The 17,387-nt window shown below is 44.2% G+C and overlaps 1 protein-coding gene and 1 long non-coding RNA gene across 2 annotated transcripts in view; one reads left to right on the plus strand and one right to left on the minus strand.

Moving 5' to 3' along the window:
* The first annotated feature begins 2,438 nt into the window (after nt 1–2,438).
* Nucleotides 2,439–8,747, plus strand: LOC307206781. The gene is made up of 2 exons (XR_013834486.1): nt 2,439–6,814; nt 7,261–8,747. It is a non-coding gene; the product is annotated as an uncharacterized lncRNA (long non-coding RNA).
* Nucleotides 8,748–10,844: 2,097 nt separating this feature from the next.
* The window catches only part of FAM120C (family with sequence similarity 120 member C), a 30,326-nt gene continuing 23,783 nt past the window's right edge, over nt 10,845–17,387 (minus strand). Inside the window, exons 13-16 of the mRNA XM_079959991.1 lie at nt 16,496–16,697; nt 15,906–16,044; nt 15,370–15,427; nt 10,845–13,832 (exon numbers count right to left, since the gene is read on the minus strand). Of these exons, the coding sequence (XP_079816117.1) occupies nt 13,533–13,832; nt 15,370–15,427; nt 15,906–16,044; nt 16,496–16,697 (699 nt within the window). The 3' untranslated portion in view covers nt 10,845–13,532. The remainder of the gene's footprint in view (nt 13,833–15,369; nt 15,428–15,905; nt 16,045–16,495; nt 16,698–17,387) is intronic.

Raw genomic sequence — 17,387 nt, forward strand, 5'->3', positions numbered from 1 at the left:
CAGCCACTCTGGGCAGCTTCCAATAAATATAAAAACATAAAACATTAAAAACTTCCCTATACAGGGCTGCTTTTAGATGTCTTCTAAAAGTTGTATAGTTATTTATCTCCTTGACATCTGATGGGAGGACGTTCCACAGGGCGGGTGCCACCACCAAGGAGGCCCTCTGCCTGGATCTCTGTAACCTCATTTCTCACAGGAGGGAACTGCCAGGAGGCCCGTGGAGCTGAACCCTTTTGAATGAGTCTGTTTATTGGCCTGACCCACCCTGCAGGGCTGTTTGGAGCATAACTTGGAGGCAGAGTGGGGTGCAAGTAAAAGAAAGTGGTGTGCTGAGCAAGACCTGCGTTTGGATCCTTGTGCTTCTGCACACAGGACAACTTCCTGGGGACGGAGGAATCTGCCTCTCATCCATTTAGCACAGGACCATCTGCAGTTTTTCAGGTGGACAGACAGGCGTAGCTCCCAGACCTGCCAGGGATTGACCATCTGCATGCAAAGTGGCTGCTCTCCCATTGAGCTGGGACACCATCAGCTGTACACCATGATCATCACAATTATAACAAATAAAGGCTTGGCATATCTCGCTTTGCATGTCATGAGTCTTTCTCATAGATTAGTTTCACCTTTTAAGTTGAATTACCTAAATAATGAACTTTTCCACAATATTCTAATTTTTCGAGTTTCACCTGTAGTGTAGCTGCCGTTTGGTTGTGAAGAGAGAACTTGCATTATCTGCAATGTTAAGCTGCTAGAATCCACCTTTCCTCCAAGGAGCTACATAGTTCCCCTCTCCCCTCGATTTTACCGTTCTTTTTTTCAAACCGCTTTGATGTTTCTTACAATCAGACAGTGTGCAAATGTGAATGAATGTCCACCAGGGGCTCGTTGTGTTGCCAGGTGTTCTGCAAGGAAATCCAGGGAAGAGTGCAGTGAGATGTGGTGGCTCATGCCTAGACAAAACAGTGGGTCTCCCTGGCCTAGACCTTTTGAGGGACTACATACCCATCATGTCGGGTCACTGGCCACCCCAGGAATGATGGGAGTTATGTCAAGAGGGCCATGAGGGTCCCCTACCCACTGCTGTAGAATACTGTTTGCCTTGAATGTTGGAGTTTGAAGATGGGGACAAGGACAGGCATGTCAGAGGCCTGTTGCAATATTGTAATAGACTGTATTTTTCGCTCCATAAGACGCACCTTTTTCCTCCTAAAAAGGGGAAATTTCTATGCGTCTTATGAAGAGAATACTGCGCGGAGGAGGGACGGACAGAAGCCACGGCTCCCATCCTTCCCTCCCCCGTGACTTGCTTTAAAGCAGCAAAGTGGGACAGGAGCCGCTTACAGGGGTGTAAAGCAAGGACATCGGGAACCATGTAATCCCCCCCGCCCCCTCCTCACTGGGATGGGCGGGCGCATGCCACCCCCTTGGGACACTCACGTGGGCAACGTCCCACATCCCCACAGATAACGTGTCGCCACGCAAGATCCTCCCTCTGCCACTGGTCTTGCCAGTGGACAGTAGTGCCTTCCTTTGCAGAAGTGTGAAATTTGAAGGGCGGCTGTGGTTTGGTCCTTGTGTTGTTTACGAAGGTGTGAATTAGGTAGGTTTGACTTTAAATGGGAATTGAATCAGGTTTCTCCCTCATTCCTCCCTCATATGAAAGCCCCCAGAGCTCTTTGCAAGGAACAAAAAGGAAGAAAGTCCCACTTCTTTTGCCTTTATTAAAATAATTGTGTAGGACTAAACCATATAATCCAAGGGACTCAATGTGGGAAGCTCATATATTTCCATTGCCTGCCCCCCTTACTAGGGGATAAATCTCTCTTCATTTGTTAATGACAGTGATGATGGTTCTTAATGCCACTGTTGACTGCTGTTCACTTTGCAGTGGTACCTCGGGTTAAGTACTTAATTCGTTCCGGAGGTCCGTTCTTAACCCAAAACTGTTCTTAACCTGAAGCACCACTTTAGCTAATGGGGCCTCCTGCTGCCGCTGCGCCGCCGGAGCACGATTTCTCTTCTCATCCTGAAGCAAAGTTCTTAACCCAAGGTAATATTTTTGGGTTAGCAGAGTCTGTAACCTGAAGCGTATGTAACCTGAAGCATATGTAACCTGAGGTACCACTGTACATGGTTGAAATATTATTCTGATATACCAGTAGTTTATTAAATAGTTTAGTACATTTGATTCAGAATTCCCCCCCCCCCTTGTCTTCCTCCTCTAAAAACTAGGTGCGTCTTATGGTCTTATGGAGTGAAAAATACGGAGGTCCACTGCAGGCCCAGCCCAAGACATTTTGGCACTTCAGGTGAACCACAAAACGGCATCCCACTGGCCAGAAGAAGGGACGAGTGAAGATATACAAGTGGCTGACCCAGCCTCGAAGGAGAGCGGGCAATGTGTTCCTTGGAGGCCAGATCTGCTGCCCCTGTGGACAGGTTTACATACACTATACATGTTTTAAAATATCTGCAGTTCTGCACTGCACTTTCCTTTTCACTCAAGTAACTTGAAGTTATTTGTTCAATGGGTCTACTCCAAGTATGAATTAGATGGACGTCACGCCAAATGAGTGGCTGCAGGGACACCATGAAGGAACACCTGAAATTCAGATGAGGCTGAATTCTTCACTTCTGCAGAGCTGCAGCAGACACATAGCACCGAAAGTGACACGACACCTTTCTTTCAGACCTTGTACCTTTACAAAGCTTAAAACACAGGAGTACAAACACACCATTTATTTATTTTTTACTAAAAGAATAGAATTTATTAAGCACTGTAAGTCTCTCTCCATCATCAACAGATGAACAACGCGCCAGGATTCCACCAGCAAAAAACATTCCCAAAAGACACCCAAGCTTTCTGATTGCAAACCTACTGCGAGTTTCCCCTGATTTAGAGCAACCTGTCCAAACTTACACTGATTAAAAAACCCAACAACCTATGGAGCTTGGTGTGGGGTGCAAGGATTGGGGAGATGGGGATTTGTTTATCAAGGTTGGGGTAGTAAAGATAACATTTATCCATCCACTAAGAACAGGTGTTAATATAGCATAAAAAGAAAATCCATTTTAAAAAAGAAGGGAATAATGAATTTATCCCACATAAATAAAGCATGAACTTGCAATTGACAGGGGATCACTAACAAGAAAAGAAAAAATCAGATTTACTCTGTTCATCAAAAATTGGTTTGTATGCTTTTTTTTCCCTTTAAAGCTAAAATCTCAGGCTAAACATTTTAAAAGGTGGTCATGGGGAGATATATATGGTAAAAATGCAACTTCCAAGGTTATTCAAAGAGGGTGTGTGAGGGGAAAGATTGGCTTAAAGTAACAACTGAGATTGAAGTTTTTACTTTTAAAATCTTACTAGGCATTTAGTTACTATCAACAAAGCATCTACCAAAATACAAGAGCAATGGTTATAAGTCAGAAAAAGTGTACATCCCGTCTGCGAGGGTAATATTATAGACAGATAAAGTGTACGCGGGAAGCGGGGGGTTGGTCTTTCAAAACGGAGTCAGAAAAAAATTCTAATCTTAAAAAAAAAAACCTAGAAAATGAGCGACGCTATCTGACTTTATGTAATGAGCGGTAAATAGCAATTAAAGACTGAAAGATCTCTAAACAGGTGTGTGTTAGATTTCTTTTAAACAATAAAAATGGACTTACAAAATAGATTGGTGTGGGGGTAATTGGAAGGATTAAAATTAAAAATAGAAGAACATGCATATTTAGCAAAATACATGTCAGGTAAGTTAGCTACTATAATGATTCGACTTCGGTAGTAAAATTATGCTAACAAGATTAAAAAAAAATTGTAGTTAGCTTATGATTCATCTTGCAGCTTGATCCTAATAACATTTACTTGGAAAGAAACACCATTATTTCAGTGGGCTTACACCCAAGTAAGTATACTGAGGATTTGCAGCCTAAGTTACAGTTGCGTGATAGGGGGAAAGTTGGTGCTTTGTGCCAACTGGCCACTGAGTGGCCCTGTGCCTTCCTCACAGGCTCTTAGCGTACACACGTTTAATCTGTGGACCGGGATACCCCTATTCCCCTCCACAAGAATTCAAGTCCCTGTCATAATGTATGTCTGTGACTTCCCCCCAGGGACCTAAGGGCTCGCTTGCTTGTTTGCGTATGAATCCAAGGAAAGGTGGAATTCTAAACGACATCAGAAAAAGTTTAAAAGCTGCCCCTGAAAAGGCTTCAAAGTCTTTTCTAGTACTGTTAAGTATATTTGGACAAAAAAAACCCTCTAACTGGTTGGCTAAGTTGACTAGTAGCCATCCTTGGGAACGGCTAGCCAGAGTCATATCCCGCATTGCTGCCTTAGGATGGGATGAAATATTTGGAAGAGAAATGCAGGAAATATTGGTCAGTAGGCTGGCTGTAAAAGGCCCCCCCCCTCCACCCCACCCCCCACAAAACAATGAAGGCAGCATGCTAAAATCCATGCCTTTGATTGTATGGTTTAGATCCTTATGAAGACTTCAAGAAACATGCTTAGAGGAGAATCTTGAATTGGAGCCTAGTACAGGAAGTTAAAAGTATTAGATTTGTTCCCACTTCAACTCATATTAAAAAGAAACCTTTCTTTGTCTTAGAGGCAGTGCTATTTTTCTAGAAAAAGAGGTGCCGGAACTCACCATGAACTCCTCCCTTGTTCTCTTATAATGGCAATAGCGCCCACATAAGAGGTGCCAGAACTGAATTCTGGTGAGTTCTGGCTGAAAAAAAGCCCTGCTAAGAGGAAGAAGATTTGGACACAGGAACATATTCTGCCTTCCTTATGAGCATTTAAGGTCCACTGCACAGTGCAGGGGAAAGTCATATTACTTCAGATAATTCTCAGCATCCAAGTTAGTAACACAGCAATTATTTTTAATATTCAAGATCCCTACAGTTGTTGTTAATGGACCTTACTCCATTGGGGATCAATGGCTCTGGATGTGGGATGCAGATCCAGTGACTTCAAAGGAACTCTGCCAAGATTGTACCATCCAAGGATCCAGCCCTGGAGAGAGTCCAAAGTGTTACACAGGGCAAATGAAAAGCAAGAACGCTGCATTTGAGAGCTCCGCTCTCAAAGAATGAACAACGCAACTCAACATAATCTTTGGGTCCAACTGATGCCACAATTACCTCAGGGTCACCCTCACAAGGGAAACCTGATATTTGTTCATGATTAGGACATTCATTTCACAAAGTCACAATCCATTCAAGCTCTACATTTTTGCCTCTTTGTCATACAATAGCTCCCACAGGCAGAACTGCAAGATGCTTGAAAAGTCCTTAATTTTACAGACAGCCTGCAATGCTAAGGTGACTAATTTCTGGAAACGTGGAGAAAAGAGGTCTCATTACAGAGGAATTCCATTACAGAGGAATCCTGAGGAATTTTATTTCTGTGAATTCTGATGCAAAGTGACCCGATCCAGACCCCCTGTGAATTAGAATTTAGTTATCCTTAGATTTTGCATTTATCTGAATTAATGAGACACAGGGATTGTCTCAAAAAAGTAACAAAAATCCTAGTTTAAATGTTTAGAAATGTATATACAGAGTTAAAATACGTTTTTAGATACAAATTTTCATGTGGATTCAAAACTAATCCAGAGTAATGCAGAAACTGAACGGAATGGATTTATGAATGAAGACACATGAAACAGACTGATCCATCCATCGCAAGGCCACGTACTGACCTCCCCTTTTGTGCGTCTTAGGATCAAGAGAAGTATATTCAGAGTTATTATATCTACATTCAAGGACTGTAGCTTTCTAGTCTCACAAAAGGATCTGAATTTTGAAATCTGCACTTAAAAAAAATTTGAAGTTTGCAAATCAGGGCTTCATTATTATTATTTTTAAATAAGCAAACTTTTTTGTTATAAAAAATAGCTATGGGGCCATCTAGTTATGGCTAGGTGCATTTGCAGAGACTCCTGGTTCCTGGCTCTATAGGCAAAAGCACCTCCGATATTAGCTTCAGATTCAAAAGCTGCAAGAAATGGGGAACCAGCACTGTTTCGCCGCAAGGTTAAATATGACAACATAAAGCTGCTTTAAGAGTTAGAAAGAGCCCTCTTTCAATAGTCAAGTATCATTTTCCCAAAGGACTTTGGCTCATCTCATTCCAACCAAAGCAGAGCCACCTTTGCCCAACAGTCATAGCTGAACTACACTTCTGATCTACGAGTGCTATCAACACCAAGGAACGAAGGCTTCTCCACTTTCCCCAGAAGCAAGGCTAACTTCTACAGGACTGCAAGTTTTAGAATCTTCCAGCTCAACCACAGCAGACTTATCTCAGTGCCTCCATAGATCATTTGCGCTTAGGGGTGGTGATGCCTGAATTCTTGTATCACACAAATTGCAGTCTCCAGTCTGTACATGACCAGCTCCAATTCTGCATGCTGGAGCCAAACAAGCTTGGGGGAAAAGGTATTTGCTTAGCTGCAGTACATTCTAAATGATGGGGAACCAGACCTCTGAGGGCAATCATCTGGTTATTGCTTCTCATTAGGTTTATAATAGATAGGTCAGGTTAGCTTGACTCTTGCATCATAACATGATGTCCATCACATCAGAGATGCTATTTTACATTCAGTAACACTAGTGGGAATGGTAGCATTATCCAACTGCAATTAAACTAAAGTCCATAGATATGCATGAAGGGTGTTTTGTCATTTGGATTTATTATGCAAGAGAAACCTAGGAATTTTCACCTACCTCTTTGGCTTTCATGCAACACTGAGCTTCAAATTAAATTGCTCAAGATTAATGATCCCCTTCCCACCTGGAAGTATCCACAATTCTCATAAGAGATATTTTAAAGATGCATGTTGCCTGCTACCTTTTTGGCTGAGCAAGCAGTGAGCAATTCTGAACAATACCACATCCGTTTTTGAATTTAAAGGAAAACTTATCTAGGATTTTTGTCAAGTGAATCTAGAGTAGAGTGACTTCAAACTTTATTTTCCCTAGCTTGCAAGGAAGAGACCATGTTGAAGTGTACTTCCCACAGTTAAAACAAGATAAAATCTAAAATATTCAGATACCGAATTCTTCTTCCTGTATAAATTATGCAAGTAACACACATTTTCAGTCTTATTTTGCATAATTTATTTGTTTTTTTAAAAAAGTTTTGCCAAATTTAGCCTGGTTCTAATGGGCACTACATAGGGGGGAAGCCCTATCCTGAAAGTGAAAAACTTATCCAGCCACTCCTGCTGCCCACAAACTTCCGAGGTTTATTTTAGTATCCATAAAAATTAGAAAGATTCGTTTTTAAAGACTGGGCCCAGTATCACATTCTGTACTCCCACATAATCACGGAAGATATAAATGTTTGGGATAAGGGCTCCCCAAAACTTTCCTATTTTTGGCTCCATTTGCACCATACATTTAAAGCATGGCTTCCCTCAAATGATTTGTTAGGGTGCCGAGGGCTGTTAGGAGACCCCAATTCACATCACAGCTACAATTCCCAGCATTTCCTGGCAAGAGGGATTGTTACACCACCCTGCTTAAAGTGGTACGGTACTGTTTCAGATGTGTAGTACAGATGGGACTGCACTAATGGCTACAGTCTGCACAGACAGACAGACAAAGTCAAATCAATCCCGCCACCTAATCAATAGCTTGCCTGGTGGCATTGCTAAGAGGTTAAAAAAGGGGGGCCAATCTGCTCCAGTTGCAAAGGTTTCAAGCACTGGAAATATGGTATATAAGGAAATGTGTCACAGAAGCCTGTGACGCAGATCCAGCTGCTCCCCTGGGCTACATGATATCAAAGCAATATAGCTGCGAGGCCTGTGCGAGTGCAGGCATGGCTCAAGCAGGCAGGCGTCTTTCTAGTTCTGGGGTATGACCTCAGAACTGGCAATGGTTAAGTTGCTTGGAAATGTGTGCCATTGGTCAGGAGAGGAAGTTGTCTTCCTTCCCAGCAAATACTGTCAAAGCTAAAAGCAACTGAAACACCCCCAAGGGAGAAAGAGAGTGTTAAATCCCTCCTCTCAAATTCACCATTTAAAGTTGCAATCCCACTCCTCAAACTTCATATGACAACTGCACGCCCAACTGAAGAGGTTGAACAGTGTCTCATTTGTGAGAGGAAGTATTATCGTGTAAGGAAGATTTACATTTACTCTTCACACCTGGGAATAAAGTGTTTTTCTGTTATCATCAAGCCAAACCCAGATCAGAGAACATTCAGCGACAGGGCACAATTAAAACTTAAAACACTTCCTTGTTCTCCACCAGTTTCCCAAGACTGTTGGTTTAATCCACTTGAGGCTGAAGTGAGGCCTTTTCTGAAAACCCTAATTCTAAAACCCTCGATATGCAATTTTAAGTTTTGTCTCACTTTACAGTCATAGCATACCAATGAGAATAGGACTGAAGATGATTCAGAAAGGAATGCACCCCTGCCTACAGCTGCAATGTTTCAAAATCTACACTGGGCTCTTTCTATTGCTTAATTAGAACATTTAATGCTTAATTAGGAAGCTTTAATGGTGAGATTCATAGTTCAGAGTCAATGCTTTTTTGCTTCCTATATACTGTAATCCCAGATCATACACCCTTTCTAGTAAAATCATTTCGAGGAGCTGGGAAAGATCTTTCCCGAAAATTATTAGCTGAAAATACTGTTCTTAGTGTGAGTTGGTTCATCCTGTTACCACTTTACAGAAAAAAATGGGGATTTAACACTCAGATTTGATATGCAAATAAATTTAAAAAAGAATGTATGTATGGGAGAGTCAGGTTCTGGAAGCCTGCAATGCTGTGTAGTATATACCTACTGCATTTCTGAATTTCAAGAGTCTATCAAGATTCCAGTAGCTACAAGCCAAATTCTGCAAGGGACTTCAATGAACAATGGACAAATTTCAATTAAATAAATATATGTAACAAACTGAGACCTATTCGGAGATAACTGTAGAACAAGGATTTCTGACTCACATGTGTTTAACAATAGCAACAGCAAAACAAGTCTGTCTATCTGCTGAAATGAAGGAAGGATGTGAGATTACCAAGAGTGAATGGCTCCATTCACTTCCTGTACTCTAAATCAAGTCTGGGATATGTACTGTATTTTTTGCTCTATAAGACTCACTTTTTCCCTCCTAAAAAGTAAGGGGAAATGTGTGTGCGTTTCACTGCGCAGCGATCCCTCTTGCTGTTCTGGCTTCTGAGATTCAGAATATATTTTTTCTTGTTTTCCTCCTCCAAAAACTAGGTGCGTCTTGTGGTCTGGTGCGTCTTATAGAGTGAAAAATACGGTAATTCTGAAAAGCATGTATTTTGCACTAGGGTCCTAGATCTTGATTCAACAACAAAAAACCCAAGTATATTCCACAGTCCTGAAGTTTGATGACTCCCAATTAATGACTGCAAAAGGGACTGGGAAAAGGCTTAGAAATACATAGGTAAGAAAAGAAGGAAGGTCAACTGTGCCGAAAAACTTCTCTTGCATCCTTCCCATCCCACACCCCCCTTCCAAATAAATGTTTGATGGACAAACAATAGGAAACAGACGTTCCCATTATGCCCTCCTGTGAACATCTTAAGGACATCTAGCTTGTTGCCACTGGAAACAAGAGTACCAAAATTCTGGTTTGACTCAGCAAGGTGGTAAAATTCTGGTTTGACTCAGCAAGGTAGCTCTTCCATTCTCAGAAATCTCTGGTGTATTGCACCTCCATCACAAAGGCTAGAAACCAGTTTTAGAAAACTGAGCTTTACTGGAATCCTCACAAGACCCCAACAATTAAGGCTCAGACAGAGCAATTTGACACCTGTCTATTCAGAAGCAAGTCCCACTGAATTCAATGAAATGTACTCCGTGCGGGGGGGGGGGGGGTACAGGATTACAGGTTTAAAGCCTCAATGAAAAGGAGATTGGACAAAAGCATGGGCCATAAAGCTATCAATGGCTACTAGTCATGATCGCTAGGTTGCCTCCACTAGTATCAGAGGCATAATGGAGACCACGATCGGAGAGGGTCTTGCCTGTGGGCCTCCCACTGGGGCAAACAGCTTGCTGGACTAGATAGGCTTTGGGTCTGATCCAGCAAGGGCTTTGTAAATTCTTCTTCTGGATCACAGACTTCACCCAGCTTTGGAAACATCTAACTCTAACAATAGAGAATCAGAAGCCTTTGGGGGCAGGTAGGCTTTGGTGATTTATGTATACAGTATTGCAGAGCCCCCTAAAATGTGCTTCTGCTTGGATACTTTATAGCATATAAATCTGACAAAACGTTTTTCTTTCTGGATTCCTCCCCACCCTGCTATTCAGAACAGAACTGCCAGTCATATTTTCAGCAAAAGAAAACGCTTCCATTTTCAATACATTTGAACAAACAGGAATTTCTAATACTTGGGGAGTTTGGTTTTCAGCTGCTTTGAACAATAATTTTAACAAAATAGGAAAGGGTCCCCACTGGGGTGTAGGGTAGATGGGTGAGAATCAAGCTGCCTTTAAGAGCTTACAATCCAAATTACCCTCCTGCACTTTAAATCAGTGACCCCTCCAACCTTTGGAAACCCTTCCTTGCTTCCTAAAATCCTGCCTGGCTCCCCAGCTATACAGGCCATCCTCTTGCCCAACTGCTCTAGATGTCAACCTAAATAGAGCATTGCCTTCTCCCAACTGTTGGCTACAGAGTTCTCACTAGAGTTTTTGATACAGAGAGGAGGTGACTTTTTCTAGCAGCTGTAGGTCACACCCCACCCTAGAGGTCCAGCCCACCGCATTCCTAGAGGAATCTTTCAGCCCCTTGGAAGATCCCAACACACAGTATGAACACCACACCGTAGGCCTTAGGCACATTTTAACTGCCCTTTTACGTTCAGAAAGAGATTCCTGAGTGGGTGACAGGGCAGATTCCCCTCCCACCTTTTCCCAAAGACTCTTGTTGTTGCTTCCAAGCAACTGAAATTCAAACGTATTCCATCCCTGAACTCCATCCAGCTATCAAGGTTAGTAGACATTTACAGAACCGACATCCCATACTCCTTGGGAAGGAAGGGAAGGATGCAAATTTAATAAATAAATAATAAATAAACTTCTGCCCATGGATTTGCCGAAAGCCCTTGTCAAAAGGATCTACAGCAGCGACCATCACCATACCCTTGTGGCAGTTAATTTCATACGCTCGCTATGCATCGTTAGGAAGTACTTTCTTTTGCCTATACTGTTTGTGGTCAAGGAGGCAGATATAGCCATCAGGACATTTTTTCTGACCAACTGTTTTTTATCTGTTCCTCTTATGATAGAATCACAGGTGGGGGATTCAGCCTACTAGAGAATGGATTGATTGATTGATAGCAGAAGGCAGAAATAAAAATCAACACACATTTCAGGTTGGAGTGGTCATTCTGACACTCTCACAATCTAGTAACTGAGGCACATGCCATGGATGATGTCAGAAATCAGACTGCATGGACGTATGCAGCTGGAAAATTGGTTAGCGTTCTCTTTTCAACAGAACTTTAATCCTGCTCACCCAAACTCCCACCTCAGTTATATGATTCTTCACTTTAAAACCACCCATTTTATCCATTCTATATAAGCAAAACTGTGTGTACTCTGCACTAAAAACAACAACCCAGACAGTTTCCGTACACAGTCTATCTTGTGCCATATGTGTGTGTGTGAGAACTGGCTTATTTTTGCAGTTACAGTGGTACCTTGGGTTACGAACTTAATTCGTTCTGGAGGTCTGTTCTTAACCAAAAACCGTTCTTAACCTGAGGCGCGCTTTCGCTAATGGGGCCTCCCACTGCCATTCTCATCCTGGGGCAAAGTTCTCAACCCGAGGTACTACTTCTGGGTTAGCGGAGTTTGTAACCCGAAGTGTTTGTAACCTGAGGTACCACTGCATTCAGCTTCTAAAAAATTTTTCCCAAGAGAACTGTAAGATGGCATTGGACATGGATGGAATGAAAGGGGCAGAAACGAATGGTGAGAGATGGGGAGTGGGGGAGATACCAGCTACAAGAAAAGCAGTGGCAGTTGTACAAGGCCCTAAAACCTCCCCAGCCATCTCACAAATGCACTGAAAACCCTGACTAGCTCTTCTAAGAAACCCTTTGAAAACATTTCCCTATTCAATATCAGTGGGGTTTTGTTTTGTTTTAAAAAAAGATAGTTGTTGCTTTGAAACCAAAAGCTGTGATTTGAGAACGCCAAGCCCTGCACTGATTTCGAGATTGTTTGCTGAAGCTGCAGGGTGCACACACCTCAGCCTATAGAACAGTATATCACTTGAACTGCTGTATGTTCTCCTGGGTTACCCCTCCCTCTCTTGCCCCCCCCCCAAGGCTCTGGGTCGGTTTGATTCTTTTGACTTCCAGCCTCCCCACCACCCGCCCCATGGCAACAGGGGGACAATCCACCCTTAGCCCCAAACCCCTTTACAGCCCCAGCCCTATTTGTTTGCTCACAGTCCTGGAATTGTAACAGTAAGTGCTCGTCCGCTTCAAGGATAAGAAGTTTTCTGTCTGATATCAGGAGGCCTGGTTCATCTGCCCCAGCAGCCCTGTTAGCAGGGCCAACTGCTGGCCGCTGGAGACACAGGTCCTTTAATTCACAAAGAACGCATAGCGCATTTCGGAACGCAAGTTGTCTCCCGGGAACGTTTTCACCCTTTCCGGGCTTGCCGCGTTCATATTTATATATAGCTCTATTCACGTTATATATAAATATAATCTCTCTCTTTCTCTCTCTTATATATAATAAAAAGCACAAGCTGACTGCTATACACACTTGGGAGTATAAGGTGCAGTAGCTGTGCTGCTCTCTCTCTCTCTCTCTTTTAAAAATCATTGTCTTTTCCTACACCCCCCCCCAAAAAAAACTTCGCTCCATGCTGTTTGCCTCCATCCCCCCCGCCCAAGCAACACTGCTGTTTGGCCTGCTGGTGGGGGAGCTGGCAAGAAATTAACAAGGCAGGCAGGAAAAATCTGCCCCTTTTTAAAATAAAACCTTGCCGGCTTTTTCTCCTTTAAAAAATATCCCATTCCCCAAATCCAGAATTACCATAAATCTTGCACCCTAAAAACAACTCCCCCCCCCCTATAAAATTAAAAAAAATCAAAACAAATTCAAATAAAAAATTTAAAAGGAAACAAAAAATGCCGCCCTTTGGGATCCGATTGGCACAATGGCAAATTCAAGGGGCAGAGAGCAAAAAGTGCCGATGTGGTCACCCAAGGTGGGACAAGAGTCCCAAGCCATCCCATGTCACCCCACCCCCCTCCAGGGCTGCATCTGCTACTCACAGGGAAGAAGAAGCACCCATGACACAAACCCTCCAAATGCGAGTTGTCAAGAAAGCTCTGCTCCCGGACATCCCCACCACTTAACCATTCTCACCAGCTCAAATGTTTCCATTCTGGGGATTTGCAGAAGTTGTGTATCCTCCCCCCCGCCAGCCCCACTAGTTTGCAACGCCATGACACTTCTCTCCACCGCCCCACTGCCAGCCAATCGGACCCACGGCGGCTTCCATTCACTCCTCTTTCTGCAGAGCTGGGAAGGAAAGCTTGTTCTCCGGGCACCGTTCAGGATCCCCGCTCAGCGTCCCGAAGAACGGGCTGTTGTTATTGCACGAGTCAGCGTCTCTGGCTAAGGCACAAGGTGATGTGGCTGAGGGGCAGGCTCCAGCCCCTGGGTCCTCGCCCACTGTGGGCGTGGTGCCCCCGTTCCCGTTCACCTGGGACTGAGGACGGCTGCTGCTGTTGTTGCTGCTGTTATCACCATTGTTGTTGTTGTTGAACTCTGGTGTCTTGGCAGTTCCCTCTGCAGAGCCCTGGCAAGTACAAGAGGAGGCCTTTAGCGGGGTTGGAGTTGGAAAAACTAAGTAGAACACCCAGGTCCTGGGATATTGACTAGAGAGGTCCAACCTAAAGATGCAAACACTTCTGAGATGGGGACAGAAGGCTGCTTCTATCAAAATCCTTTGCCTTGCATGCAGCATGACACACAGAGTCCATACTGTTTTCCAGTCCACGAGGTGAACTCTTTTAACCTCAGAGCCACTCGCCCACCTGCATCACACTGCCAAATCATGAGGAGTTTTTTCCATCCCAAAAGATGCAAGATAATGAAATATAATAAAGGTAAAGGTAACCCTGACCATGAGGTCCAGTCGTGACCGACTCTGGGGCTCATCTCGCTTTATTGGCCGAGGGAGCCGGCGTACAGCTTCCGGGTTATGTGGCCAGCATGACTAAGCCGCTTCTGGCGAACCAGAGCAGCGCACAGAAACGCCATTTACCTTCCCGCTGGAGCAGTACCTATTTATCTACTTGCAATATAATATGAAATATAATAACATAATAAATATATTATGAAATATAATAACAGGTGCCAAATAAAAGAAAGCAAAAGTGGAACAGAATACCTTGAACTAAACATAGGGGGGAAATTCCGTAGCAGAATCAAACATAATAAATTAATGTCACACACCCCCCCCCAAAAAAGGTGCAAGACGTGAAGTCCAAGGAGAGAAACAGTTCTCTTATTTCTCATACCCAGGTAGCTCTTTTCCACCTAGGAACCATTCAATAGACAGGTGAATTGCAACCTGCTATTCTTTATACTAGGGACGCGGGTGGCGCTGTGGGTAAAACCACAGTGCCTAGGACTTGCCGATCGTATGGTCGGCGGTTCGAATCCCCGCGGCGGGGTGAGCACCCATCCTTCGGTCCCAGCTCCTGCCCACCTAGCAGTTTGAAAGCACCCCTAAGTGCAAGTAGATAAATAGGTACCGCTTTATAGCGGGAAGGTAAACGGCATTTCCGTGTGCTGCGCTGGTGCTGGCTCGCCAGAGCAGCTTCGTTACGCTGGCCACGTGACCCGGAAGTGTCTCCGGACAGCGCTGGCCCCCGGCCTCTTAAGTGAGATGGGCGCACAACCCTAGAGTCGGACATGACTGGCTCGTACGGGCAGGGGTACCTTTACCTTTTATTCTTTATACTCAAAGGCTTCTTTTGCTGGCAATGGGCTAAAACATCGCCCTCATTTGATAGATGGAAAACTCAGCTACCTCTAGAAGGAAAAGGAGCTGAAAATAAGCAGGCAAAAGAAAGGATTCTTGGTTCTCCCAAGGGGGGGGGGCAGACCTCCAAAAGCCCTAATTTGCAGCATCCATTTTTATTTCTTCCAAAGTGTGCCTCATAGCGGCTGACATGAAGAGTACCCAGAAAGTGGGCCATTGCAGTGGTATCCCTTGGCAGCAAGTTGGCAGATACTTTGAGAAGAGCAGGGAAAGGAGGATCCACCAGTGACATAAAAAAGGGTTTGGATACTGCACAGGGAACAACAGGGGAGGCAGGGACACATACTTGCTTGCTCACTTTCTTGTTTCCTTTGGGGGTTTTTCCAGAGTTATCACGACCACGGCTGCAACAGAAAAGAAAGGTGCAACACCTCAATTTTATGAATGGAAATGAGTTATTTTATAACGTTCCCCATCCAAAGTAGTAAGTTATTAAATTGGTTAGCTTAGTATCCTAAATCTCAAATTGGTTATATATCCTTTTATCGCAAAAGGTATCTGTTAAAATCTAATTGATGAAACAATTAAATCATTAAAAAGGCAGATTCATTCAGCTTTAATCTTTAATTAATTCTAAGATCTTTCAACTTGCTCTGGATTCTCCCCACTCAATCCCGATTTACTGGCCTTCTCGTTCTTTTCCCAAACTGTTGAGACTCGTCTTCCCTTTCCACAGAAAGGTGCTGAATCCAGGGGCCAGGCTCCCCACTCCTCACTAGGAGCTCCAAATCTCATAAAACAGCAGGGGACAAAGGGAAACAAGACCCTTTCCTGACAACCAAGGCTATACGAAGCCAAGGTGACTCGTCTAGTGGCACCTACCCTTTCCCTGGGCCTCCAACAGATACCACTTGCATGCCGAAGGAACCCTGCCCACGGGATGGCTTGCTTCCAGCCCACTGGCCCACCACCATGCCAGCAATCTCCAATTTGCCTCCTTGTGGCGGGATAGGGTGAAGACCTAGGAAAAGGGAAGAATCAGTAAGCAACTAAGCAGAGTAGGCTGGTTTGCACCCTAATTTGATCACCTGCACCCACAGCTGAGGGTCTCAAGGTCAAAGCATGAGAGTTGGAAAGAAATGGCCCTACTGCAAATGCAACAGAGATCACTGCACAGATGGAGGGCAGGCGAGGAAGCAAAACCGTTTCTGGGGCTGTACTACTTTAGACTGCAGGTGGGGAACAGCTTGCCTAAAAAGAAAAGAAACCCACCCCTACCCCAAACATTAATAAGTGGGAGGGGGGAGCCTGCAGGAGGAAGTTTGTGCAAATTAGATCAAGAGTTTTCTGCCAGGGCAAATAGGATATGATGTTACTCCCAGTGGCTGGCTCACTATTTGCTAGAGAGAAGCAGGCTATATATCATATGAAGCAAACACGTAACAGAGGCAACTGGAAGCACAGCAACTTACCTGTGAAGCCTCTGGTCCTCCCAGGGGCTGAAGGCTGAACAGAACCAATGGCGCGAGGGTAGAGAGGCATAGGGTAAAAGGATGGGGCCATGGAAGATACAAAGGGTGGAGGTGGGAGCAGGGGAGGCGGAGCCTGGCGGTTGAAGTTGATGCCTTCCAGGATGCTCTGCCTCATCTTCTCTACCTTGGACACCTGTTCATTCTGTGGATCAAGGAGGAGTAGGAAGGAGACAAAAAAATAACTGAACCAGAGTTTGATGGTATTATAAAAGTGCCAGGCACTTCCCTCTGCCGTATCCCTCCAGTAGAACAGTATCAAGTTCATGGAGTGTAATAATAATAATATTTTTTTATTTATACCCCGCCCTCCCCAGCCAAGGCCGGGCTCAGAGCGGCTTACAAGCAATAATAAAAACAAGATGAATGATTACAAACTTAAAAACAAAAATAAAATACAACATTAAAATAATGGAACATTAAAATATTAAAATGTAGCCTCATCGCAGGAGGAGAAGGAAAAGAAAAAGAAAAAAGAGAGAGGGAGGGAGGGAATCAAATTGGCTCCAAGCCAAAGGCCAGGCGGAACAACTCTGTCTTACAGGCCCTGCGGAAAGAAATCAGATCCTGCAGGGCCCTGGTCTCATGAGGCAGAGCGTTCCACCAGGCCGGAGCCAGAGTTGAAAAGGCCCTGGCTCTGGTTGAAGCCAATCTAACTTCCTTAGGGCCCGGGACCACTAGGGTGTTGTTATTTATGGACCTTGAGGCTCTCCGTGGGGCATACCAGGAGAGGCGGTCCCGTAGGTACGAGGGTCCTAGGCCGTGAAGGGCTTTAAAGGTCAAAAGCAGCACCTTAAATCTGACCCTGTACTCCACCGGGAGCCAGTGCAGCTTG

This window comes from Podarcis cretensis (assembly GCF_951804945.1).
Source record: "Podarcis cretensis genome assembly, chromosome: 17".
Taxonomy (NCBI): Eukaryota; Metazoa; Chordata; class Lepidosauria; order Squamata; family Lacertidae; genus Podarcis; species Podarcis cretensis.